This window comes from Erythrolamprus reginae, chromosome 4 (genome assembly GCF_031021105.1).
Source record: "Erythrolamprus reginae isolate rEryReg1 chromosome 4, rEryReg1.hap1, whole genome shotgun sequence".
Taxonomy (NCBI): Eukaryota; Metazoa; Chordata; class Lepidosauria; order Squamata; family Dipsadidae; genus Erythrolamprus; species Erythrolamprus reginae.
The window spans coordinates 35,144,404-35,171,945 of record NC_091953.1 but is presented as its reverse complement, the minus strand read 5'-3'; the positions used below and the strand labels follow the sequence as shown (position 1 = coordinate 35,171,945).

At 37.6% G+C, this 27,542-nt stretch overlaps 1 protein-coding gene across 4 annotated transcripts; it reads right to left on the bottom strand.

Annotated features, from left to right (window-relative positions):
* Positions 1 to 3,786: 3,786 nt before the first annotated feature.
* CD200R1 (CD200 receptor 1) lies at positions 3,787 to 25,958 on the bottom strand. 4 transcript variants are annotated; one of them, XM_070749956.1, is made up of 7 exons: positions 25,743 to 25,958; positions 22,159 to 22,461; positions 12,820 to 13,062; positions 10,874 to 10,988; positions 9,716 to 9,776; positions 4,511 to 4,589; positions 3,787 to 4,359 (listed from the first exon to the last, which is right to left on the bottom strand). In XM_070749956.1, exons 1-7 carry the CDS (start codon positions 25,825 to 25,827, stop codon positions 4,322 to 4,324), a joined length of 924 nt encoding a protein of 307 aa, XP_070606057.1. In that variant the 5' UTR covers positions 25,828 to 25,958; the 3' UTR covers positions 3,787 to 4,321. The 4 variants fall into 4 exon arrangements, with proteins under 4 accessions (XP_070606057.1, XP_070606058.1, XP_070606059.1 ...); XM_070749957.1 differs by having other exon boundaries at positions 9,716 to 9,773; XM_070749958.1 differs by having other exon boundaries at positions 3,787 to 4,589.
* Positions 25,959 to 27,542: the final 1,584 nt, after the last annotated feature.

Sequence of the window (27,542 nt, the reverse complement as noted above, 5' to 3'; positions counted from 1 at the left end):
CTTTCTTGCCGATTGCTGAGTTTTTAATTTTTTGGCTGAAGAAGAATGGGTATGGCACCACTGCACCCATCACAGCAGCATTCATGCCCTTAGCATTCGGGTAGTGTATTACACTGTGTACTTCATACTTAGAGGGAAATGGAATGAGGACACTCATCTCTAACCTTCATCATAACTCCAGTCAATGATCTACTGACCACTGGCACTGCTTGTTCTCTTCGGCTGGCTTCCCGCTACACGATAGTAGTATCAACTTCCCCCGCCAAAATTCCCGAGAGCTACATGCCTTGTAACCTTGCTTTCTGGATAACCCTTATGTGTGTGTGTGTGTGTTTGTGTATACATGTATGTACATATGTATATCGACTACTGTAACGCTCTCTACATGGGGCTATCTTTGAAAAGTGTTCGGAAACTTCAGATCGTGCAGAATGCAGCTGCGAGAGCAATCATGGGCTTCCCTAAGTATGCCCATGTTACACCAACACTCCGCAGTCTGCATTGTTTGTTGATCAGTTTCCAGTCAGAATTCAAAGTGTTGGTTATTACCTATAAAGCCCTTCATGGCATCGGACCAGAATATCTCCGGGACCGCCTTCTGCCGCACGAATCCCAGTGACCAGTTAGGTCCCACAGAGTTGGCTTTCTCCAGATCCCGTCAACTAATGTCATTTGGCGGGACCCAGGGGAAGAGCCTTCTCTGTGGCGGCCCTGACCCTCAGGAACCAGCTCCCCCAGAGATCAGAATTGCCCCCACCCTCCTCGCCTTTCGTAAGCTCCTTAAAACCCACCTCTGTCGTCAGGCATGGGGGAATTGAGATATTCCTTTCCTCCTAGGCCTATACAATTTATGCATGGTATGTTTGTGTGTATGTTTGGTTTTTAATAAGGGTTTTTAAATTATTTTAAATATTAGATTTGTTCATATGCTGTTTTATTATTGTTGTTAGCCGCCCCGAGTCTACGGAGAGAGGCGGCATACAAATAAAATAAAATAAAATAAAATAAAATAAAATAATAAAATAAAAATAAAATAAATGTATTTATGTATGTATGTATATGTATGTATCCATGCATCTATGTATACCTTTGTACTATGATTAAACATTTCTGTGTCTTTCAAACAAAGTAATACAGTTGATTCTCTAAGTCTAAGGACCTTTATTTATCTGCTGTCTTGGTTCACATTGGACTCCGTTGCTCCTCCAGGCTTCAAAGATCATTAAAATATCTTTCAGTTTCTAATGTATATTTGGGTATCTCTAGGCCCTGGTTCTTCCTCAGATATTTATCTGAGTTTAGGAAAACCACTCATTTCCTCTAAAAAGTAAAACCAAGAAAAAAAGGTCTTTTCAATTATGCGGTTACACATTCTCCTACACAGCATAATGCTTAGTAATTTTGCAACTGCAAGATATTGTTTTTTTAAAAACTCAATTGGAAACACTTTGGTTTCCATGAAAAACATATAGTCCACTCACTGATAACAATAATGTGAATGATCACTGCTGTAATCTTTCTATATTACATAGGAGAGGTTCATGGGTTTGCTAACTAATACTGTACAGTACTATCAAAGAAATGTTGCAACGTACTAATAACAAATATCACCATGACTAAAACAAAGTTACTTTCTAAGTTCAGCTTTCTCAGCCAAATGTATCTAGGAAGCCATGGAGGGAAATGATGGTGAGGAGGACAAATATCATAATCCCTTCTAAAAAGTTCTGTAGGAAAAAAAAAATTCCCAGGCGTTCTACATGGAGAAGTTACGTAATTGAGCTTTAGGCTAATATGCCATCTAGTGGCTTCCAATAATTTGAAGTTTCTAATGGCGAGTCTTCGGAGAGGGGCGGCATACAAATCTAAGTAATAATAAAATAAATAGATTTATCCCCACCCATAGAGAGGGGAAGAGAGAAGGAGGGAGGGAGAGAGGAAGCGAGGGAGAGGGAAAGAGAGGGAGGGAGGGGAGAGCAGCATTTGCGCCGGGCATAAAAACCTATCTACTCCTTCCAAGTAGCAGCTGGCCCGGAAAACAAAGATGGCTCTGGCCTGGCCCAGCATTTTCCCGAAGGGCCTTTGCCCCAGCGCCACCAATGGAGCGACTGAGCGCACTCTGCCTCTGGGTCGGCGTCGCTTTGGAAGCAGGTGAGAGAGGCAGTGCAGGTGCCTGCCACCAATGGGGGGGGAGAGAGAGAGAGAGAAGAAAGGGAGGGAGAAAGAAAGAGAGAGAAATAGAGAGAAAAGAAGGGTGGGAGAAAGAGAGAGAGAGAAAAACAGAGCGAGAGGGAGGAAAGGAGGGAGAGAGACAGAAAGGAAGAAAAAGAGAGGGAGGAAGGAAGAGAGAAAGAGAGGGAGAAAAAAGAGAGGAAGAAAGAAAGAAAAAGAGGGAGAGAGAGAAATAGAGAGAAAGGGAGGAAGGAAGAGAGAGAGAGAATGAGAGAGAAAAGAAGAGAATGGAAGGAAGGAAGAGAGAAAGAAAGAGGGACAGAGAGAGAGAGAAAGAAAAAGAGGAAGGAAGAGAAAGAAAGAAGGAGAGAGAGAAAGAGAAAGAGAAAGAGAGAGAAATAAAGAGAAAGGGAGGGAGGAAGAAAGATAGAGAGAAAAAGGAAGATAATTTTTTTAATAGGCCAAATTTGTAATCAAGACACATACACCCCAGGTCAATGGTGTCCCTCTTTACCAATGTTAATATCTGGTCACTTTATTCTTAACATATGTATCTTTTATGTACACTGAGAGAACATGCAGCAATGACAAATTCCTTGTGTGTCCAATCACTCTTGGCCAATAAAGAATTCCATTCTATTCTATTCTATTCTATTTATACTACTTTCATAGTTATGTATCTATTTGTGAAAATGTTTTCTAAGAGATTTTCCTTTCAAATTGATAAGCTGCTTTGAAAAATTCATTTGAATTCTAAATCCAAACAAATCTCATTGTATATCCTCCCAATAAACCTTCTGTACATTCAAAATCACATTCTCTCAAAACTGATCTCACCTACAAAAGGTGGCAATTAAAGTTTATTTGTATGTGTTTACATATGAGTAATTGGCCTATGCCTTCCTGTTAACCCAATTTAGTTTTGTGCAATTATGTACAATTCAAAAATGCCAGAACAAGACCAAATGTCAAGGAAAATGTTTTGACAAAATTCTGCTTTTTTTCCATTCCCCTCACTTATTCTGTAAATGTCAAGTCATTTAGAGTATGTTGTGTGCTTCTTGAATCATTTCAAATACAGTGATCCCTCGAGTATCGCGAGGGTTACGTTCCAAGACCCCTTGCGATACTCAATTTTTCGCGATATAGTGGTGCGGAAGTAAAAACACCATCTGCGCATGCGCGCCAGTTTTCCATGGTGTTTTTACTTCCGCTACATACAGCTCGCCGCCCGCCCGCCCGCCGCTTGTCCTCCGCCTGCCTGCTCGCCGCTTGTCCGCCCGCCGCTTGTCCGCCCGCCGCTTGTCCGCCCGCCGCTTGTCCGCCGCCTGCCTGCCCGCCGCTTGTCCGCCCGCCGCTTGTCCGCCCGCCACTCGTCCGCCCGCCCGCACGCCGCTACCGCCCCTCTCACCGCCGAGTCCAGCGCTGGCGGCCACCGTCCCCCGTAGGCACCCGCCCGCCCGCCTGCCGCCCCCCCCGAAAGAGATGAGAGAGGGAGGAAGAGAGTGTGAGAGAGGAAGAAAGAGAGAGAGAAGAGTGGAAGAAAGAGAGAGAGAAATGATAGAAAAAAAGACGTCATCGGGTGAGAAAAACCATGGTACAGTATAGCAAAAAAAACCGGGGAGTATTTTTAATTTATTATTTTTTGAAAAATCGCGATATAGCATTTCGCAATAATCGACATCGCGAAAATCGAGGGATCACTGTAATATTAATCTCATCTACTATACAAAAACAGTCAGTCTGTCCAAAAGTCTACAAAATCTTGTAAGGCTTTTTTCATGCTTTCTGAAAGACAACAAGCTAAACTTAATGCTTTGAAATTGCAGATGTTCAATTGCAGTATGCGAGTATAGAAAACTAGACATATCCATAGAGAGGAAGTAAACCAGGTTTCAATATAAATTCTTCCTGAATAATCATCTTATGATTAACTGATTTTCAGAGCTCTTCAAATTCAGCACACTCGATGGTAGAAGAATATCCTCTTTTTTATGATTTTCATATCATCTTATTGAGCCAGTCTGATGTAGTGGTTAAGGCATCATGATAGAAGCCAAGAAACTGAGTTCTAATCCTGACTTCAGCATAAATCAGCTAGCTTGATGATCTTGAGAACCAGCCAGCTTGATGATCTTGTTTTCAACAATCATGGGAAACCATTTCTGAAACATTTTGCCGGGTAAACTGCAGAGACACGTCCAAGCGACCTCCAAAAATTGGAGAAAAAAAAAATAAGTTGCTATTCACTATAAATAACGCATTTTGCTTTTACATACTTCTCCTCTCAGTTCAGGTATGATACTGTCTTATGTTGAAGATGAAAGATCGTGTTAACCTGATGGGAAATTACATCCTTTGTCATATATTACATTTTCCACTTGCACAAAGGTAGCATATGGTTCCACATCATTTTCCTATAAAACAAGAAAATATTTTGAGAAGAAAAGGCATGACATCTTCTGAATAAAGCTTTAAAGCATTCTTTAAAAAAGGAAGCATTAGTAACCCTGTCTATTTTTTCCTTTCATTTTATATACACTATTTATATTATGCTTATACTTGATGGGGAAAAATGTGCCATAATTCTATCCTATCCTATCTAAGTTTGTAACTAGGTTCAATTAAAATAAAAATAGACCATAATCCATTTTCTTTTTTTCCTTCTTGGGGAGATGCTGTCATAGCCTATGGGGATTTTATTTTGGAAGACAATGCTGTCATCTAACCAAGGCCTTTTCTAATAGAATATAGTTTCCATTGTTATAGCAGTGATAAGTAAGAAACCTTTCTGACTGGGCATGCTTTAAGCATAACTTGTGGTAAAAGTGGCAATGTTGATTGAATAACTAAAGTGAAAAAAGTTGAATCCAGTCTTCAGAGTTGATCAGGAAGGAAGTAAACATATTTCCGGTCACAATTCAAAGTGTTGGTCATGACCTTTAAAGCCCTACATGGCATTGGACCTCCGGAACCGCCTGCTACCGCACGAATTCCAGCGACTGATAAGGTCCCATAGAGTTGGCCTTCTCCGGGTCCCGTCGACTAAACAATGTCATTTGGCAGGCCCCAGGGGAAGAGCCTTCTCTGTGGTGGCCCCAGCCCTCTGGAACCAACTCCCACCGGAGATTAGAACTGCCCCCACCCTCCCTGTCTTTCATAAACTACTTAAGACTCACTTATACCGCCAGGCATGGGGGAGTTGAGATATTCCTCCCCCTAGGCCATTACAATTTATGCATGGTATGTTTGTGTGTATGCTTGGTTTTATAATAAGGGTTTTTAGTTGTTTTAGTATTGGATTGTTACATGCTGTTTTTATCATTGTTGTTAGCTGCCCCGAGTCTACGGAGAGGGGCGGCATACAAATCCAATCAATCAATAAATAAAATATTTATTTATTTATTATTATTTATTTATTATTTAGATTTATATGCCGCCCCTCTCCGAAGACTCGGGGCGGCTCACAACAAGATAGAACAAATCAGAAAACTTTAAAATTGAAGAAACTTCAACACATAACATTAAATAAGTGAATTAAAGCAGCATCATAATAGCTGTTGTGTACTAATTTCATGTTATTATTGTGCGTTACATTTATAGTTTGTTCAAACTACATTATTCCCTGTGCACAAACTGATATATAGCAATTAATTTGAGTTCCATATTGTATATTATTTCAAATCAGGAGTGAAATCCAGCAGGTTCTGACAGGTTCTGAAAAACCGGTAGTGGAAATTTTAAGTAGTTTAAATACCACCTTTGGCTGGCCCAGAGAGGGGTGGGAATGGAGATTTTGCCGTATCCTTCCCCTGCCACAACCAGCAAGCCATGCCCACCAAGCCATACCCAGAGAACAATAGTGAAAAAAATCTGGATTTCACCACTTCTTCAAATACTGTCCTGCTGTTTGAAGAGGTATTATTGGGATAACTATTTGATTTGCTTTTTGGTTGTTGTAAAGGTCATCACTACTGATAATTAGTGATTATTATTGATAAGCAGGAAAATACTGGATGCAAGAACTTTCAAATTAGATAGAGAGAAAAATGAGAAAAGCCAGTAAGAATCAAGATTGATATTTCATTGGTCTACCTTTAAAGAGTTAAGTTAATTAAGGAGTTCAAATCTGATGGAGATTCTTGAACATAAGACAATTAAAAATTATGACATTATCTAACAAAAATTGAAGCATAGAAAAGGAAAATAAATGCAAATATTGTTTACAGTAAACAAAGAAATACAGATATTTAATTACAATAAGATTTTGGAAGGGAAATCTTACTGGACGATATGACAAGACAAAATGTAAAATTTATTTGGATTTTGATGCAGATAAATTACTAAAGATTCAAAAAGTGTTTAGAATTAATTCATTTGTAGACCAAAGAGGGAATTTACATTTTTAATAAATAAAATGGCTATAATATGATTGAAACTATTCTGTTAAAAGTGAGTTCAAATATTGAAATTATTATCATGTGCTTAAGAAAATGACATGTTCTTAAGAAACATAAAGACTTGACATTTTATTTATAAAGCATAAATTAAAGTGCATGGCTACATTCCTTTTGGAAGTATTGATGATTGGAGAAAAGTATTCATTTATTCAAGGAAAGATGTTAATGAAACTATATCAGCAAGTGTACTAATTATGATAAACAGCAGGGACCAACTTCAAAATCAGAATTAGCAAAGTCAAGCCTATATAACTGTAATCTATAAAATACTCAAACTGTAAATTAAAGATAACATGGGTAAAATTAAGATGTCAAAAAATATTAATAACTTGAACAATTCATTTAACAGGAAGATGATTCTTTTAAAGCTTACTGTTGATTATTCAAGCTTGATTGCTTGTTGCACTTATTTCCTTTATGAAACTTGGGTTGACAAAGTATATCAGATTCTGTATTTAAACTTGAAGGTTTTTACAAGAATTAAATAAAGGATTTTTCATTAAAAAGGAAGGAGGAATAGGATGGAATATTAAGAAGAATGTATAAAAAACAGCTCATAAACATGGCATAATAATTAAGTTTAATGTTTACTAATATAATTTTAAGCTTGGGTCTCCTTGTTGCTTTGGAAAGGGCCAAATACTTGTTTCTGCACGGTGCTTACAATCCACTACAGGTAATTCTTGACTTATGACCACAATTGAACCCAAAATGACAAATTTGTTATGTGGGTTTTGCCCCATTTGATGACTTTTCCTGCCACATTTGTGAACTGAATCCCTGCAGTTGTTAAATTAGTAACACAGTTGTTAAGTGAATATGGTTTCCTTATTGATTTTGCTTGTCGGAAGGTTGTAAAAGATGATCACGTGACCCCGGGACACTGCAGCCATCATAAATATTTTATGACTTTAAAACAGTGTTTCTCAACCTTGGCCGCTGGAAGATGTGTGGACTTCAACTCCCAGAATTCCATAGCCAGCAGAGCTGGCCACAAGTCTTAAAGTTGCAAAGCTGGCTGTGGAATTCTGGGAGTTGAAGTCCACACATCTTCCAGCGGTCAAGGTTGAGAAACACTGCTTTAAAAGAAAGGCTTTAAAAACATGGCTGTGCTGGCAGGCCAGGAACCATTGAGTGACAACACTGCTCTGGCCAGTAGCATGAATGATAGTTGGATGAATGTTTTTTAATATTGGGGTTTTAAATTTTGTATTTGATTTTACTGTTGTATGCCACCCTGAGTCCGTCAGGAGAGGGGTGGCATCTAAATCTAAATCAATAACTGTCAGTTGTCAATCATCCAAATATAAATCATATGATCCTAAGGATGCTGCAATGGTCATAAGTGTGAAAAATGGTCATAAGTCATTTTTTCGGTAGTCTTGTAACTTCGAATGATCACTGAATAAACTGTTGTAAATGGAGGACTAACTGTACATCTGACTCAGAAAAGGAGCCTGCATCCATAAAATGTTTTTCCGATTGCACTATGCGCCAGCGCGCTTAGCCAAAATAAATGTGAATGTAAGCAACAAATGTTGGAAGTGCAAAAAAGAGGTAGGAACATACTACCACATTTGGTGGTGATGTAAGAAAGCAAAAAAAAATTGGACCCAAATTCAGACATGGATGGAAGAAATATTGGATTATAAACTTGAGATGAAACCAGAAATGTACTTATTCGGAATAATTAGAGGCAAACATAGTAAAGAAAATTATTACTTAATAAATCACATACTCACAGCTGCAAGATTAGCATTTGCACAAGTATGGAAGCAAGAAAAGACCCCAAACGAAGAAATGGTGATTAAAAAAATATTAGACTGCGCCAAATTTAGCAAATTAACATATGAGATAAAAAACCAACAAAATAAGGACTATTACAGAGTGTGGGAGAAATTATACAATTGGGTGGAAATTTAAAAAAATGCATAGTAAATAGAATTGTAAAAGATAAACTTTTAATACATATAGGAAATTGTAAATGTTTAATGTTGTTTGTATGGTGTTTAAATGTTTGTATGTTAAATAAAATCATTTTTTAAAGAAACCAGAAAAGGAGCCTGCATCTTAAAGCCTTACAGCTTCCTTTCTTGTATTTCACTATCAGTGGATAAAGCCTTTGAGACTACAAGTATTCTATTGACTGAAACTGCATTGCTTGCAACTTGCAGAGCTGGCTGTGACTCAGCAGCTCCAGGCTTTGGTATTAGAATTGCTTGCATACTGCCTGCCATAACTAGGGAATGGCACTTTGTTTTCAAGCCAAGAGTCACTTTTATCTGTTAAACTGCATTGCTAGGCACTATATTCCAAAAAGGTGGCTAGGTCAAAGCGTAAAAAAATTGTGATTGAAATTAATTTACAATAACTCCAAGTAAGCACTGAAATGAACTAATTATTTATTAAAGGTCCCTGATTACGTCAGGCACCGCCTTCTGCTGCACGAATCCCAGCGACCAGTTAGGTCTCACAGAGTGGGTCTTCTCTGGGTCCTGTCAACCAAACAATGTCGCTTGGCGGGACCCAGAGGAAGAGCCTTCTCTGTGGCGGCCCCGACCCTCTGGAGCCAACTCCCCCCAGAGATTAGAATTGCCCCCACCCTCCTTGCCTTTCGAAAGCTGCTTAAATCCCACCTCTGCCGCCAGGCATGGGGGAACTGAGATACACTTTCCCCTAGGCCTTTACAATTTTATGCATGGTATGTCTGTATGTATGATTGCTTGTTATATAATGGGTTTTTAACTGTTTTTAATATTGGATTTTGTTATATACTGTTTTATTGCTGTTGTTAGCCGCCCCGAGTCTGTGGAGAGGGGCGGCATACAAATCCAATAAATAAATAAATGAATAAATGAATAAATGAATAAATGAACGAACGAACGAACAAACAAACAAACAAACAAACAAACAAACAAACAAACAAAGATATTTAATAGTCTTCTCCCCTGCATGTTAATATATGAAAAGCACATGTAAACCCTCCTAAAAGTTATTGGGAGCTTTATAATGCCAACAATTTATTTTTAAAAAATATTAAAGGCTAGTTTGAAACGGATCAATTATTGTTTCCTTGAGCTTACCTGGATGGTTTGTCCTGAAACTGTTTCTATAGTTGTCGTTGCAGGGATTTTTCTTTTGCTGCTATGAAAGAGGAAGGAAAACAGTCAGATCTCCTTCTCTCAATAAATGCCACAGCAAATGAATTTTTTTTTAAAATGGCACTGGCTGCCGATTGGTTTCCGGTCACAATTCAAAGTGTTGGTAATGACCTTTAAAGCCCTTCATGGCATTGGACCAGAATACCTCCGGCACCGCCTTCTACCGCACGAATCCCAGCGGCCGTTAAGGTCCCGCAGAGTTGGCCTTCTCCGGGTCCTGTCAACCAAACAATGTTGTTTGGCGGGGGCCCAGGGGAAGAGCTTTCTCTGTGGCGGCCCCAGCCCTCTGGAATCAACTCCCCCCAGAGATTAGAATGGCCCCCACCCTCTTTGTCTTTCGCACGTTACTCAAGACCCACCTGTATCGCCAGGCATGAGGGAATTAAGACATCTCCCCCAGGCTTTCTTATATTTTATATTTGGTATGTATGTGCTGTATGGTTTTTTAAATTGTTGGGGTTTTTAATATAATTTTATTATTAGATTTGTTCTATTGTTACACTGTTTTTATTACTGTTGTGAGCCACCCTGAGTCTTCGGAGAGGGGCAGCATACAAATGTAATAAATTGAATTGAATTGCATTGAATTTCAAATGTATACCACTTACAACAAAGTACCTTTTCAATTTAACCATCATTTCCTCATAAGATGCAAAGGTGTCAGAGTTAAAATGAAGGGACAGTTTACCACTTCCTTCTGAGTTCTGAGTCCTCCTGTTCTAGAATTACCATAATTCTGCCATAACTCCTTCCCCTTTTTGCTTTTCCCCTCCTTTTACATTCCGTTGCACAAGCAACACTGCAGCATTCCAAGTGCAATGGTGTCACTATTGCCGTAATACACAGAGCAGATGCTCACGGTGTTCCAGCAGTGTCTGCAAGGGGACGGGAGGAAACCACGCACAGTGACATGATAAAGCTCCACCCCTTTGAATGGGTTCTAAAGGGGCGGAGCTTGTATTGCAATGCTCTGCCTGCCATCTTGCCAATGCCTGTACTCCCACAAATGTTGTCGTGGCCAACTCCGATAAATAATGAAAGAACCATGAGATAATTTAAGTTAAAACTTGGTATACATACCTTATACAGAACCTCCAGAAATAGATTGCAAGTGCAAATCCAAGTATTCCCAAAAGACCAGTAAGACAGCTATAGAGAATTATCATAGTAGAATTTTCCTTTTTTTCATTTCTATCTGAGAAAAGCGTAAAATGTAAGAAATAATAAGTAGGAGATATTAAAGTCCTAATATATTGAATTAACAAAAGGGTGTCAGAAAAGAAAATAGAATGACTAATTATAATTTAGATAGGTTTCTAGACAGATTCATGTTTACTAATTAAAAAAGGTTATTTAAGGCTTTGTATACAAAGACGCAGAAGACTTTGTATTCATTGTGAAATCTTTATTGCTTTAAGCTATAAAAGGTCATGGCAACAAATACAAATAGGAATGCAAATATCCAATCTTTCTATGAAAGTAACTGGAATTTTCAATCTGTGCAATTTAGCCACCCTAATTGTTTGAAGAAAATATTAAAGAGTACTTTATTTCTAGTATTAAAAGCATTCATTATTAGTTCCAACTTACTTTCTGAAATAATTAGTAATAATAGCTAGTACCTATATCAGTAATGGCAAACCTATGGCATGGGTGCCACAGGCGGCATGTGGAGCCATATCTGCTGGCATGTGAGCCATTGTCCTAGCTCAGCTCCAACATTCATGTGTGTGCTGGCCTGGTGATTTTTTTTGGCTTGCACAGAGGCTCTGGGAGGGCGTTTTTGGCTTCCAGAGAGCCCCCAGGGGGTAGGGGAGGGCATTTGTATCCTCCCCCAGTTCCAGGGAAGCCTTTGAAGCCTGGGGAGGGCAAAACATGAGCCTACTGGGCCCACCAGAAGTTGGAAACAGGCCATTTCCGGTTTCCACAAAGCCTTTGGGGGTGGGGGAAGCTGTTTTTGCCCTCCCCAGGCATTGAATTATGGGTGTGGGCACTTGCTCGTGCACGATAGCACACACGCACACTCTTTCGGCACCTGAGGGAAAAAAGATTCACCATCACTGACCTATATCAATAGTTTAATAATAAGCATACGCTTTCCTCAATTCCCATGGCTTAAGCAATTAAGAAACTTCAGATCGTGCAGAATGCAGCTGCGAGAGCTATCATGGGCTTTCCAAATTTGTCCATGTTACTCCAACACTCCGCAGTCTGTATTGGTTGCCGATCGGTTTCTGGTCACAATTCAAAGTGTTGGTTATGACCTATAAAGCCCTTCATGGCATCGGACCAGAATACCTCCGTAACCGCCTTCTGCTGCACGAATCCCAGCGACCAGTTAGGTCCCACAGAGTTGGCCTTCTCCAGGTCCCGTCGACTAAACAATGCCGTCTGGTGGGACCCAGGGGAAAAGCCTCTGTGGCGGCCCCGGCCCTCTGGAACCAACTTCCCCCAGGTATCAGAGTTGCCCCCACCCTCCTTGCCTTTCGCAAGCGCCTCAAAACCCACCTCTGTCGTCAGGCATGGGGGAATTGAAATTTTCCCTTCCCCCTAGGCTTATAGAATTTATACATGGTATGTTTGTATGTATGATTGGTTCTTTAAATTGGGTTTTTTAAGATTATTTTTAATATTAGATTTGTTTACATTGTCTTTTTATTGTTGTTAGCCACCCCGAGTCTGCGGAGAGGGGCGGCATACAAATCTAATAAATAAATAAATAAATAAATAAATAATTAACATAAAAATAGCTAGAGAAAAATGGAAATCTGTTTTATTAACATGCAAGAATGATTGAAGGAGGATCTGCCCACTTACGCAAGAACCTAGCAACAGGCCATGTGTGAATATAGGAAAGACCCTAAAAACCTTCGTCCATCAGAATAAATCGCTCTGAGCTAAACAGACAGCCTGATATATTACTTATTCATTATTTAAAATGTCAGCAAAGAACAGAGGCCTCCAGATTACTATAAAGTGAATATGACTTGGCGATTGAAACTGATGATTAAATGCTTAAATTTTACCTAGTAGGGTTAAGATAAGTGGCTTTCCTTCAGTAGGATGGGAGATGACACATTTAAGCTTCTCTTCATTAACATTTCTCATATTATATGTACTGATGACGGTCTTTGTGCCATTTGGAAATGTTTCAGTCGCAATTTGAGAGTCTCCTGGAGGAGTCCAGGATATTCCCGCAGCTGGTTTTCCTACAGCCGCCTTGCATACAGCAGTGCCATTGGCATGAGTCAAGGACACTTGTGGAGACACTAAAATGAAATGGGACATATAAGAAATAATTAATTACATTTATCAAGCCAGCACCCATTTAGTTTGAGAGGCATCTTATTATCAGATTTCCAGCCACATTTACCCATCAGTAAGCACATGATAGAATAAAACAGGAAAATACCTATATATTTTCCAATGAACAGACCAAGTAACCTTGAGAAGTAGGGGTCACTATAAAAAAGCATGTATTTGAGCAATCAGAATGACAGAGTTGGAAGGGACCTTGTAGGTCATCTAGTCTAACCAACTGCTCAAGCAGGAGACTATACCATTTCTGAAAAGTGGCTGTACAGTCTCTTCCCAAAAGCCTCCAATGATGAAGAACCTACAACTTCAAATGACCTAAGTGCTAAAGCCCAATGCAACAATATTGCCAAAAAGGCTTCTAGAGTTGTTAACCTGATCCTACGTAGCTTCTGCTCCAGCAATCTCACACTACTCACAAGAGCCTACAAAACTTTTGCCAGACCCATCCTTGAATACAGTTAATCTGTCTGGAACCCCTACCACATCTCGAACATCAACACCCTTGAAAACGTCCAAAGATATTTCACCAGAAGAACCCTTCACTCCTCCACTCGAAACAGAATACCCTACGAAAATAGACTAACAATCCTGGGTCTAGAAAGCTTAGAACTACTGCGCCTAAAACCCGATTTAAGTATTGCCCACAAGATCATATGCTGCAACGTCCTACCAGTCAATGACTACTTCAGCTTCAACCGCAACAACACAAGAGCACGCAACAGATTCAAACTTAATACGAACCGCTCCAAACTTGACTGTAAAAAATATGACTTTAACAATCGAGTTGTCGAAGCGTGGAACTCATTACCGGACTCAATAGTGTTAACCCCTAACCTCCAACATTTCTCCTTTAGACTATCCATGATTGACCTCTCTAAGTTCCTAAGAGGTCAGTAAGGGGCGTACATAAGTGCACTAGTGTTTATCTGTTTTTCCAATTTCGCCCATTTATTTTCACCTAATTGCAACTCCATTAACCTTTCCATTTGAAAAGCTTCCCTATACAGCTCCAAACATGGAACTCCCCATCCCCCCTCTTTTTCATTCGCAATTAACCACTTTTTTCTTATTCTTGGTCTCTTGTCTTCCTCAATCCAATAATTTAGTTTTTTGTCCCACTCTTTAACCTTACATACCGATAATCCCCCCGACAGCACCTGAAATAGGTACATAGAGAATTAATTTTTAGGAAGTGGAATAGGAGTGATATAGGTAAATTAATAGGCCCAATGAAAGGGACTATGGAAATTTGGAAAAAATGGCAAGGGAAAATAGGATTATATAAATCTAAACTGTCATCGCTTTATGTAATAAATAGAGAAAACGAAATTAACTTAAATAGGGTTATAGGAGAGTTGAAGGGAAGAGGGATAACTAAGATAGAACAGTTATACGAGAAGGATGGCAGGCCAAGTAGAAATCGTATAGAATGGTGGTTAGGTAAGGGAAGGTGGCTACAAATAAATGCAATATGTAAATATCTAAATGAAAGGGAGAATAAAGAAGTATTATGGCGGGAGGAGACAGGGTTAGAGAAAATAATAAGAGAAAAAAGTGAGGGGATAAAGGTGCAAGCAACTAATATATACAAACTGCTAGTGCAGTCAGATGGGGACACGATTGATGGATTGACTAAATGGTGGCAAAATGAGATATTAGTAGAGGTACAAGAAATGGAAAATATAGTAGAAGATATAAGGAAAATTAAAAATACAAGAATTAGGGAAATGAGAAGGAAAATATTACATAAGTGGTATTTCACTCCCGTTCAATTTGCACATTTTCAGCAGAATGTCAGGGGGAATTGTTGGCATGGTTGTCAAGATAAAGGAGTGTTTATGCATATGTTTTGGGAATGCCCGATAGTGCAGGAATTTTGGCAAAAAGTGAAAGAGGATATCAATAGAATGTTAAATATACAATGGACAATCACTAAGGAAATGGCAGTACTAGTAAAAAGTAATGCGATGGGAGAATGTAGAGAAATAAAAAAAGCAGCAATAGAAAGCGCTCAGGCAGTAATAGTTTTGGGTTGGAAGGATGCGACAAAATGGACAATGCAAAATTGGTATAGGTACATGGTGGACCATATTCAATTTGAAATTATGGAAAAAAGGATAAATTTGGATAATGAAACTGAGTTGGGACAGCTGATGGGACGGTGGGACAAGGTAAGACGATATATGACGAGCAGAATCCGAGACCAAGCTACAAGAAATAAACTGGAATCACTCTATAATATGTAAACAGATATATTGCTCTTGGGTTAAGTGGATTATACAAGAAATACCCCCAAATTTGGTGGTGGGGAATGTGTGTATGTCGGGGTGGTGGGCACAATTCACAATTCACTACGCACTGTTTTATGTTGTGTGATTTTAAATTGTTAAAAATCAATAAAAAATATTAATTAAAAATAAATAAATAAGTGCACTAGTGTGCCTTTCGTCCCCTGTCCAATTGTCTTTCCTTTATCTCATATATCATATATATTTTCTTCCTTTCATATATCTTCTCCTCTATTTTTACATATTATCTTTACATATATTACTTCATGTCTATTCTCTTTCATATGTATTGTGTATTGGACAAATGAATAAATAAATAAAATAAAACTTCTCCAGGTGTTAAATTGATTGATTGTTCTATTAAAATATTTCTGGGTTGAATCCCTCCTTGACCAATTTCCATCCATTTCTCCTTGTCTGGCCTTTGGGTGCTTTGGAAAATAGATTGTCCCCAATATTGGGCAGCCACTATCTGGATGGTCCTTGGTAGCTGGTGCAGGCGCGCATGCTCCCGACACGTGAGATTTGGCTTCTACCCATGCGCGGAAGCAAAAAAACAGCAAAAATAGCCAAAATCTCATGACCACAAGTGAAATTTTGGCTATTTTTTATGGGATTTTTGCTTCTGCGCATGCACAGAAACAAAAACCTAGCAATTTTCACTGGAAATCTGTCCGTCGTGCTATTCCTGGGCTGAAATCTATTGGTCGTGCCATTGCTGGGCCATTTCCACTGGCTGGACAGCATCTCCCCCATATGGGGGAGAAGTCCATGACAGATTGTCCCTCTGCTCATTGTGACAGTCTCTCAAATGTTGGAACACCACTAACATGTCATCCCGGGTCCTTATCTTCACTAGATTAGCTATGCCCAGTTCTTGCAAACTTTTTTCATATTTTTTAGTCTACAGGCCCCTAATCATCTTTGTTGTTCTTCTCTGCACTTTTTTCTAGAGCCACCTCTTTTTTATAATATGGTGGCCAAAACGTGATGCAGAATTCTAGATGAGGCCATACATTCAATACTATATACAGTGTTCCCTCGATTTTCATGGGGGATGCATTCCGAGACCGCCCGTGAAAGTCGAATTTCCGCAAAGTAGAGATGCGGAAGTAAATACACTATTTTTGGCTATGAACAGTATCACAAGCCTTCCCATAATGCTTTAAACCCCTAAATTGCAATTTCCCATTCCCTTAGCAATCATTTAGATTATTACTCACCATGTTTATTTATTTATTTATTTATTTATTTATTATTTAGATTTGTATGCCGCCCCTCTCCGGAGACTCGGGGCGGCTCACAACAAGTGAAACAATCAAACAATATTTATTAAAGTTTTTTTAAAAAAATATTTATTAAAGGCAGACAAAAGTTTGGCGATGACATATGATGTCATCAGGCGGGGAAAACCGTGGTATAAGGAAAAATCCCATGAAGTATTTTTTAATTAATATTTTTGAAAAACCGTGGTATAGACTTTTTGTGAAGTTCGAACTCGCGAAAATCGAGGGAACACTGTACCTTCATATTGCTGCCCCATACTTAGTTTTGCATAGGTTTTTCTTTTCTTAGCTTGATGTTCTGTCTGTGAATATAGAAAAAAGTAGGTGCATTCTCCCTCCTTTCCATCCCCCCGTCTTGTCAAGCTTTCCATTCTTGCAACATCACAAATTAATCATCAGTCAACCCTGTGTTAATCCCCTCGGTCAATTGCAGTGCTGATAATAAAATTGCTCTATAAAAAAAACATAATGGAAAGTCTCTCCCCAGATTGTTGAAGGAAAATAGTGTGAGGAAAGCTGGGTTGGAGGTTTTGCCAAATGTCCCATGTGTGAGCATTGCATGAGTAATAAAAAAGATAATATCTGTAAGGTCTAGTCTTACTTCAGGACAGGATGGGTTGACGAATATAAATGTTTTTTGATCCCAAAATATTCTAAGAATACCTATAGGAATTGGAATACTACAGCAAGATTACAACATTAATCACAGTGTTCCATTAATCACAGTGTCTCAGGGATGTCTCTCTGCCACAAAGAAGAAGGAGTCAAGCTATTCTTCAAGGCAGAGGTCTTCAAACTTGGCAACTTTAAGACTTGTGGACTTCAATTTCCAAAATTCTCCAACCAGCTATGCTGGCTGGAGAATTCTGAGAGTTAAAGTCCATAAGTCTTAAAGTTGCCAAGTTTGGGGACCTCTGTTTCAAGGCATTTGAAGGCAGGACAAGAAGCAATGGGTGGAAACTAATCAAGGAGAGAAGCGACCTAGAACTATGGAGAAATTTCTTGACAGAACAATTAATCAGTGGCACAAATTGCCTCCAGAAGTTATAAATGTTCCAACAATGGAAGGTTTAAAGAAGAGATTGGATAACCATTTGTTTGAAATGGTATATGAATTCTTGCCTAAGCAAGGGGCTGGACTAGAAGACCTCCAAGGTCTCTTCCAAATCTGCTATTTTTTTTAAAGTTATTTCTTTATTTTCCATTTAAAAAAATATAAACATTTTATCTCTCCTTAAACATTGTGTCATCGTTGGTTCAAATATTCTGTGCAACATCCTCCCACAAATTATATACATTCAACTCATTTTCTTCATAACGTATCTTTTAATAAAAATAGAATAATAACATTAGACATGATTGTTCTCATCATGTTGCCATTTTATTCTTATCTCTATCTTAACGTATTTTCTACATCTTCTTCTTTTATTTCTTATTTCCTTTTTCATTCTCTAAACATTGGTAAAATGCTTTCCATATCATATAATAATCAGTTTGTTCTTTCTCCTTAATTGCTAGTGTTAGTCCATTCATTTCTGCACATTCTAATATTTTCCTAATCACCTTCTCTTTAGTAGGAATCTCTTCACTTTTCCAATGCTGTGCAAATACAATTCTAGCTGCTGTTAATACATGAATAAATAAATATATATTTTCTTTGTTATATGTTTCAGGCCAGCAAAAACATTTCTGGTTTAAACTCAATATGTTGTTTTGTCATCTTTTCCAACCATATATTTATTTTTGTCTGATACTTCTTTATTTTTGTCGACCACATATAAGATCCAGGTATCTGGTGGCATCTCCAACATTTAGTTGATTTGTCTTTAAAAATCTTTGATAACCTAGCAGGTGGAAGGTGCATCTATAAAACATCCTGTATAATTTCTCTTTATATTTAGTTGACATCGTTAATTTATAATTCCTGTCCCACAGTTTCTGCCATTTACCATATTTTTCAGAGTATAAGACATATTTTCCCCTCCCTAAAAGACACTGAAAATTTGGGTGTGTCTTACATACTGAATATAGCTTTTTCGAAGCTTTTCCCCCCAGCCCTGACTGGGTGTTAATGATCCTCCTGGTTTCCTACTTACCCCAAAGCAGTTTTTCCTGCCCTAAAACTTTGTAGGGTTGCTTTTATTTCTACTCTCTCTGAAATTCTTTTTTCCAGTCCTAACCAGGAGATAAAATAATGTGCTGAAGCTGACCAAACTAAGGATGCTAGCCAGCCTGGTAGGTAGATTTTTCCCCTTATTTTCCTCCCCCAAAAGTAAGGTGTCTCTTATACTCCAAAAAATACGGTAACTAGTTCTATCGTATAACCAAAAAAAATTGCCCATGCTATCATTGTCTCCTTTACTTGTTCCTCTGTTAGCTTTTCACCCAGTAAATAATTATACAGTTTCCTTAGTAATCTTTCTTCTGTTCTTGTTAAGATTTTATCTAGTTCTGTTGGTTCTGTATAAAAACCCCATGATTTTGCATCTTTCTCATATCTAGAATGCATCTGCACTTTTGCATACCATAGTATATTGATCTCTTGCTCATCCATTTCCTCTTTCATTTTCAGTTCCCCTTTTTATTCAAAATGTCTTTGTACCTAACAATGTTTTCCATATTAATAACATTTGGATGAATCAATGCTTCCATTGTTGAAAGCCAGACCAGTATCTTCAAATAGTGTTGTTCTTTAATTTTCTCCCATACCAAAATTAGTGCATTTTTTACATAATTATACTCTGTTATTCCATTCCATTCTATTCCATTCCGTTCTTAACCATGGCCAACTAACTGATTAAGATCTGTTGATAGGAATATTGCACATCTATGTTGGCATTTGAAAAATATGGAAAATGGAACTTCAAATTTTTTATGTGTTCAAAAATGAGCAATCCCTACATTTTGCTAGGTTTAAATGAAGATAATAATCGGCTGATACTCCATAACAATCTGCAGTTCCTCCCCAATTAAATAAGCAGAAGGATGGTGGAAGTTTCCTAGAAAATGCCAACAAATGGGATAGCTGACTGCAAATTTTAGCAATTGATGTAAACAAAGGCAGTTGAAATTCCTGAGGGAAGTCTACCATAATAAGTGTCTATCAACCTACCACCTCTTCCAAAACTAGACAATGCAGTATCAACAGTAGAGTCCTTCAGCTTTCAGAGTCCTTTCATATCTCAAGACTTAACATGGACATCTAACATAAAAAGTCATCAAAAAAGCACAACAAAGAATATTCTTTCTGTCTTCAGTCTTAAACTCAGAAAGATTAAACTACCCAAAGAGCTGCTTATTCAGTTCTACAGAGGAATTGAGTCTGTCATCTGCACCTCCATAACTGTCTGGTTTGGCTCTGCAACCAAACAAGACAAACACCGACTTCAATGGATAATTAGAACCGCAGAAAAAACTATTAATACCAATCTGCTTTCTACTGAAGATCTGTATACTGCACAACTCAAAAAGTGGGCTGTGAAAATATCTAAAGACTTCTCATATCCTGGACATAAATTGTTTCAACTTCTATCCTCAAAACGACACTATAGGGCAGTGTTTCCCAACCTTGGCAACTTGAAGATATCTGGACTTCAACTCCCAGAATTCCCCAGCCAGCATTTGCTGGCTGGGGAATTCTGGGAGTTGAAGTCCAAATATCTTCAAGTTGCCAAGGTTGGGAAACACTGCTATAGGGCACTGTATACCAGAACAACTAGATACCGTATAAGGGTAGGGGTTTTTTTTTTCTGGAATGCCATCACTCTGTTTAACAACTAATCCCCACAACACTGTCAAATTATTTACTAAGGATGGAATTAAATGAAAAGGAGGACTCAGAATACTATGAAATTTGGAACAAATTATATGATTGGCTTGAAAAGAAAAAGCAAAATAAATCATTAAATAATTAACTTATTGTAAACATGATGATTCTCAACTATAGTAAAATGGAACAATTATATCAATGAATAACAATGAAATATGTTAATGAAAAAGATTATGTAAGTATGTTAATACAAAATATTACATAAACATGGATTTATTGTTGGTAAAACTTGCTCTATTATAACCTTAGAGCAACTCCTTAATATAGTTCTTCATGTTGTGCTGACCCCTAACTGTAAGTCTAGCACCAATTCTCCCAACAGAGCTTTAAGCTGATTGGCAGGAAGGTCAGAAGAATACCCCCACTGTAAACTCCTGATTGGTCGGATTGCAAAAATATTGTCCAAGCTGCCAGAATAGAAGCTTTAGTTCCTAACACCATGGGAAATTTGTCTTTTCCCATGGTCTTAGATGACCCCTGTGAAATGGTCATTCGACCCCCCAAAGAGGTCCCGACCTCCAGGTTGAGAACCACTGCCCCAGAGGTTATGTAGTGCATTGTATGGAATTGTACTGTACTGTATTGTATTTTTCTTTTTTGTATATATGCCTTTTTGTTGTTTTTAAATATAAATAATTTAATAAAAAACAAATAATTTACTAAGACTGTATTACTATTAGTCTTCTCATCCTTCCTAATACCTATCTCTTCCCACTTCTATCTTTCAATTTACAGTGTTCCCTCGACTTTCGTGGGGGTTGCATTCCGAGACCGCCCGCAAAAGTCAAATTTCCGCGAAGTAGAGATGCGGAAGTAAATACACTATTTTTGGCTATGGACAGCATCACAAGCCTTCCCTTAACACTTTAAACCCCTAAATTACAATTTCCCATTCCCTTAACAACCATTTAGATTATTACTCACCATGTTTATTTATTAAAGTTTATTTTAAAAAATATTTATTAAAGGCAGACGAAAGTTTAGCGATGACATGATGTCATCGGGCGGGAAAAACTGTGGTATAGGAAAAAAAATAGCGAAGTATTTTTTTTAAATTAATATTTTTGAAAAATCGTGGTATAGACTTTTCGCGAAGTTCGAACCTGCGAAAATCGAAGGAACACTGTATATTGTTTTTATTTGTTTCCTAGTATGATTTGATAGCTTACTAGTAACCTTGACTGTCACTAAGCATTGCACCTTTTTATTCTTGATGAATATATTTAATTCTCCTTATGTACTTTGAGAGCATATACACCGAAGACAAATTCATTGTGTGTCCAATCACACTTGGCTAATAAAGAATTCTATTCTATTCTATTCTACTCTATTCCTATTCTTAGATTAATAATGCTGAAAATTCCACTGTGCCTTAGGCACATTAATGTAACAAGGCATTACAAGAACAAGCAAATGTATTAATCATTGTATTTTATAAGTTTGCAAGTCAGCCACCCTGAATCTACGGAGAAGGGCGGCATAGAAATCTAATTAATAAATAAAAAATAAATAAATAAAATTTAATATTATAAACTGTTTTGAGATATCTTGAAAAAATGACATAAAAGTATGAAAAAGAAATATAATAGTTCTGACTATAACAATTCAAGAAAATGATTTTAAATACTGTATACTGTTTCTTACCTGATAAAGATATTTCATATTCATGGTTTAACATTCCTTTAGCAGTAGCAATGAAACATCTATATATTCCTTCACTGTACATTTTAAATGATTTTATCTGAACAGCAGAATCTTCTTCCGGTTTAGATGCCCAATCCATGTTCATACTGCAGTTTCTGGCTACGGTATTGTTCTCTCTCTTAAATGATAAATGGCAACGCGTTCCATTGTTAAAGTTCACTCTCCATACTGTCAGATTAGATCTTTCTGGAGGGCAGTGCAATTCAATGGTTGTTCCAAGCTTTGCATATTTACTTGATTTATCTAGAAAGATACAGAAAGAAATGTTATCAAGAATTATTATAAACAGGGTTGTCCACAAAGATGCCTCTTTGGGCTTCCCCACAGGAGGAAATCCACATTTTAGAAAAGAAATAGTGACAAGACCAAAGTGGTGGACCAATGATAAAATAATACTAAAGTACTAAAAAAGAGAAATTAAAAAAGGAAAAGAAACAAAAGTCAAATTAAAATGAATTTACCTCAAACCATTCAATATACTTCTCTCCACTTTTCTATACCTGCAAATCACTCTTTCTTCTATCACATGATTCATCCACTGCCATTTTATTTATTTATTTATTTATTTATTTTGTCCAATACACAATGAGGGTTTTAGTGGGTATATATCTATATACACATAGTAAAATACATGATGAAGGTTATAGAGGAGATACTCATAGTAAAATATATCTAAGAAATAATAGAAAAGAAGATATAGTAATAGAACATATCAATGAAAGAACAGAAGAAGAGATATAGGAATAGAAGAAAGGTATAGGAGATATAGGAGAGCAATAGGACAGGGGACAGAAGGCACTCTAGTGCACTTGTACTCGCCCCTTACTGACCTCTTAGGAATCTGGATAGGTCAACCGTAGATAATCTAAGGGTAAAGTGTTTTGTACATTTTGTACATTAACCTTCTCATATCTTCTCACTGCTCACATTGTCAGGGGTGTCACCCATTCTATCCACCCATGATTTTCTCCATCAGCCTTTTTTCCTCAATCCATTCATTCTTCCCACATTTATTTTGCTTTCAAGTTCAATTATAATTTAATCCCTTTGTATGGGGGAACCACTTGAATATACAGTAATCCCTCATTTTTCGCATGTTTTTAATGAGTATTTGCACTTTAAAAACCCACCCTTTGCATTAAACAGCCATTCTATAATGTTTTTCAGCAGGAACTACATGTGCTATCCTACCAGTTTTTTTAATAGATTACAGTAGTACTGTAGAGGAATTTTATGAATTTTTAATGGATTTAAAATTTTCAATGGATTTAATGCATTTAAGCCCCCTTTGAAAACCCGTGAAGTAGCGAATCCGCAAAAGATGAACTGCGAAGTAGCGAGGGATTACTGTACTTCTTTTGCATTGATCACTCACCTTTTTCATCATTTATCACACATTTATTAATGATATTACAACTTCTGGTTTTACCACATGACTAATTTTTCACCAGGTACCTTATACATAACTTCCAAGTTCCATTTCACATTTCCTGTCAAAGACAACTGCCTTTGATGCATTAATTTTGAGATTCATGTTTGTGGCGTTATACAACGTGTCTAACATTTCCTAAATATCATTCAGGTTTCCTGCAATAAACATATTATCTTCATGTAAGACATTTGTTTTCATGATATCGGGACAGCTGAGGCTAGAAAGCGTTGTTTATTTATTTTGTTTATTTATTTTATTTATTAGATTTGTATGCTGCCCTTCTCCGTAGACTCGGGGCGGCTCACAACAATAACAAAGACAATGTAAGAACAAATCTAATAATTTAAAAAACACTAAAAAACCCATTATTAAAAGGAAGCATACACACAAACATACCATGTTTATCAATGATACAACCTCTTTCCAGAAGTAAGACTGTTGCCTTCCATAATAGCCTTGCAAAAATCACTAAAGGCTAAACTTAGAGCGTCTATGGTATATAATCATTTATCATCATCTCTTTTTAATTACATTTTTTTCATTTTTATTGTAACTATCAATTTAGGGCGTTTTTGGTTTTTTGTATTACAAAGGATGGCACATATTTTTTTTATCACAACTGTTTTATTATTTGGTTTTGACTATGAAGGGTGTTTTTATTGTGGTATTATTTTGTTGTAATGTAAACCACTGGAATGATTTAGTGGCTTATGTATTTAATAAATACTCTCCTAACATTTTCACAATTATTCTTTATAGATTTATCAATAAATAAATTAAAAACCAAGTTGGACTAAAAGACCTCCAAGGTCATTTCCAATTCTGTTATTCTTCCTTTATTCCGTAGCGTGGGTTGACAAACAAGATCACTATGCTGGATTTCGTATTTCCTCACCAGTCGGGCACTTCCCAAGCACCTAAGACTGCGTGATGTAGCGGCAAATTATGTTTGCCGATCCCAATTAAGCGGTCTTTTGCAATTGATAGATGGAGATTTTGTCAATTCCGATGGTTTTCAAATGTCTGCTGAGATCCTTTGGCACTGCGCCCAGCGTGCCAAGTACCACTGGGACCACTTTCACTGGCTTATGCCAGTTGTTGCAGCTCGATTTTTAGATCTTCGAATTTCACTAATTTCTCTAGCTGCTTCTCCTCAATTCTACTGTCCCCTGGGATTGTGATGTCGATGATCCATACTTTCTTTTCCTCCACAATCAGGATGTCTGGTGGTGGTGGTGGTTGTTGTTGTTGTTGTTGTTATTATTATTATTAATTATTATTATTATTATTGAAAGTGGCTTCCAGAATAATTCAACTCAATACTGGCATATTATTTTGATTACTAAGGTGATACTTTTTAATTACTCACTGAAAAGTTCATAGCATAAGCTGGCCATTTCCCATCTATTAACATAGTCTGGATGGCGGTGGATATAAAATGTGTGAAGGAAGAACAATATTTGCAATTCTGAACTCTGGATTAATTATGGAATAAAAACATAAACAGACAGTAATATAAAAATAATAAAGAAGTAAAATAAATTACTAAGTACATATATCACTATAACCTATAATGATTATCCATTTTTCTCACTCTATAGTTATTCTTCAGGTTATTACACAAACTTACTTTCATGTAACAATGCCACCTACTTTCAACATGATAAAGCAAGGGTCATTGCTTTAGGAATGTAGGTGTTAACAAGTACTTACAAAATATTCTATCTTTAAAAATTGATAGATAAGAAAATTAATTAACATAGAGAATATAGAATATAGAGTTGAATTTAATAAGAATATAGAGTATATATGTTATGTTTTTGTATCGATCTGATCATAGTTAGGCTTTTTTTTCTTTTTTGTATTAGTTAGACTTCTATGATAAGCGGAGCAATGGTAGCTCCTTAAATGTTGAATGTTGTCTGTCCTTTGTTTGTCTTTTGAGAAACTAATACAAAAATTTATATAAAAAAATAAAAATTGTTTAAATATATCCCAGATCTTTTGAAAAACATCCTACTCCTTTCCAAAACAGAAGCAAATGTTCCAGGAAAAGGCGGCATCTATACTTACTGTAACATATTGAACTTACCAGATACTGCCATGGCTATCATAATACTCAGAAGGGTCCCAGCACCCCAAATCTTCATAATAAAATCACTGCATTTTGCTTCCATGGTTCACACAATTGTTTCTGTATTTGACCCATTCTATTGTACAACTATTAGTTGTTCTAATGAGCATCTTTTGGTGAGCATTTTTTAAATTCCAGATGGCATCTTTCTCCTGCTTTTAACATCCTTTCTTTTCTGCAGCAACCGATTAACAATTTTGCTTCTGTCAACTGCCTTTGTACTGCGCAAGACTTCCTGTGCTTACAGTCAAAATGTGATCACTGAGGAAACAGATCAAACATTTATCGCATTTGTTCCCTAAACAAAACTGCTGACTTGTGAAGATAAGTTTTCCCAATAAAATTCAGAGAAAAAGAAGGAGGCGGCTAGCTAAACTTAGGCACTGTCTCAAAACAGAGACTGCTTCAAGTTTCTCTATTTGATCTCCACACATGCTTTTGGTGGGTGATTAAGTTCAAAACAAGTTTACAGAAAGGAAAAACTGTATTAATTTCCACTAATGTGATTCAAAAGGGCACAAGTTTAGTTTTCTAAGAAACGTAGCATTTCTGCCAAGGTACCCTTTGATAAAAATACCTATAAATAGCAGAGGGCACTGAATGGAAATTAAAATTAGTTTTTACAGTACAGTGATACCTTGTCTTACAAACTTAATTGGTTCCGGGACGAGGTTCTTAAGGTGAAAAGTTTGTAAGACGAAACAATGTTTCCCATAGGAATCAATAGAAAAGCGATTAATGCGTGCAAGCCCAAAATCCACCCCTTTCACTGGCAACGGAAGTCCGGAGGTGGGGTTTCCCAGCGAGGTGAGCATCAGTGAAATCGCAGCATCGCAAAAACACCGAAGTCCTCGAAACCCCACCTCCGGACCTCTGTGTTTTTGTGATGCTGCAATTTCACTGAGGCTCCCCTTGCTGGGAAACCCCACCTCCGGACTTCCGTTGCCAGCGAAGCGCTCGTTTTTGTGCTGCTGGGGTTCCCCTCCTGGGGTTCCCCTCCTGGGGTTCCCCTCCTGGGATTCCCCTGCAGCATCACAAAAACACGGAAGTCCAGAGGTGGGGTTTCCCATGGAGGGGAGCCTCAGGGGAATCCCAGCAGTGCAAAAACGGGTGCTTCGCTGGCAACGGAAGTCCGGGGGCGGGGCATCCCAGCGGTGGCGGTGGGTTTGTAAGGTGAAAATAGTTTGTAAGGAGAAGCAAAAAAATCTTAAACCCCAGGTTTGTATCTCGAAAAGTTTGTATGACGAGGCGTTTGTAAGACGAGGTATCACTGTATTTGCTCTTGCCTATTTCTAATCTTAGTATGTTTATTGTATTTTTCAGAGGATAAGACGCATCAGAGTATAAGATGCACCTAGATTTTAGAGGTGGAAAACAAGGAAAAAAGTATCCTGAAGCAAAAGGTGTAGTAATATATTATTTAATAAACCACCAGTATAGCAGAATAGGTTTTACAAACATGTACACTTTTTACAAACTTCAAACTTGACAGCTTTAAGACCAGTTTAAGACTTCAACTCCCAGAATTCCTCCTCCGGTCATGCTAGATGAGGTAATTAGAAGGCAAAAACAGCCCCGTTTTTGTGAAACATGGGCCAGTTTTTGGATATTTTTTTCACAAAATGGGGTGGGCAAAAGGTCTGGGAAGCCTGCAGGGAGCTCCTGGATGCTGGGGTTGTGGTGGCAAAAATGCCCCCATTTTTTAAAATAATTGACCATTTTTGCCAGGTTTTTTTGCAAAAATGGGGTGGGCAAAGG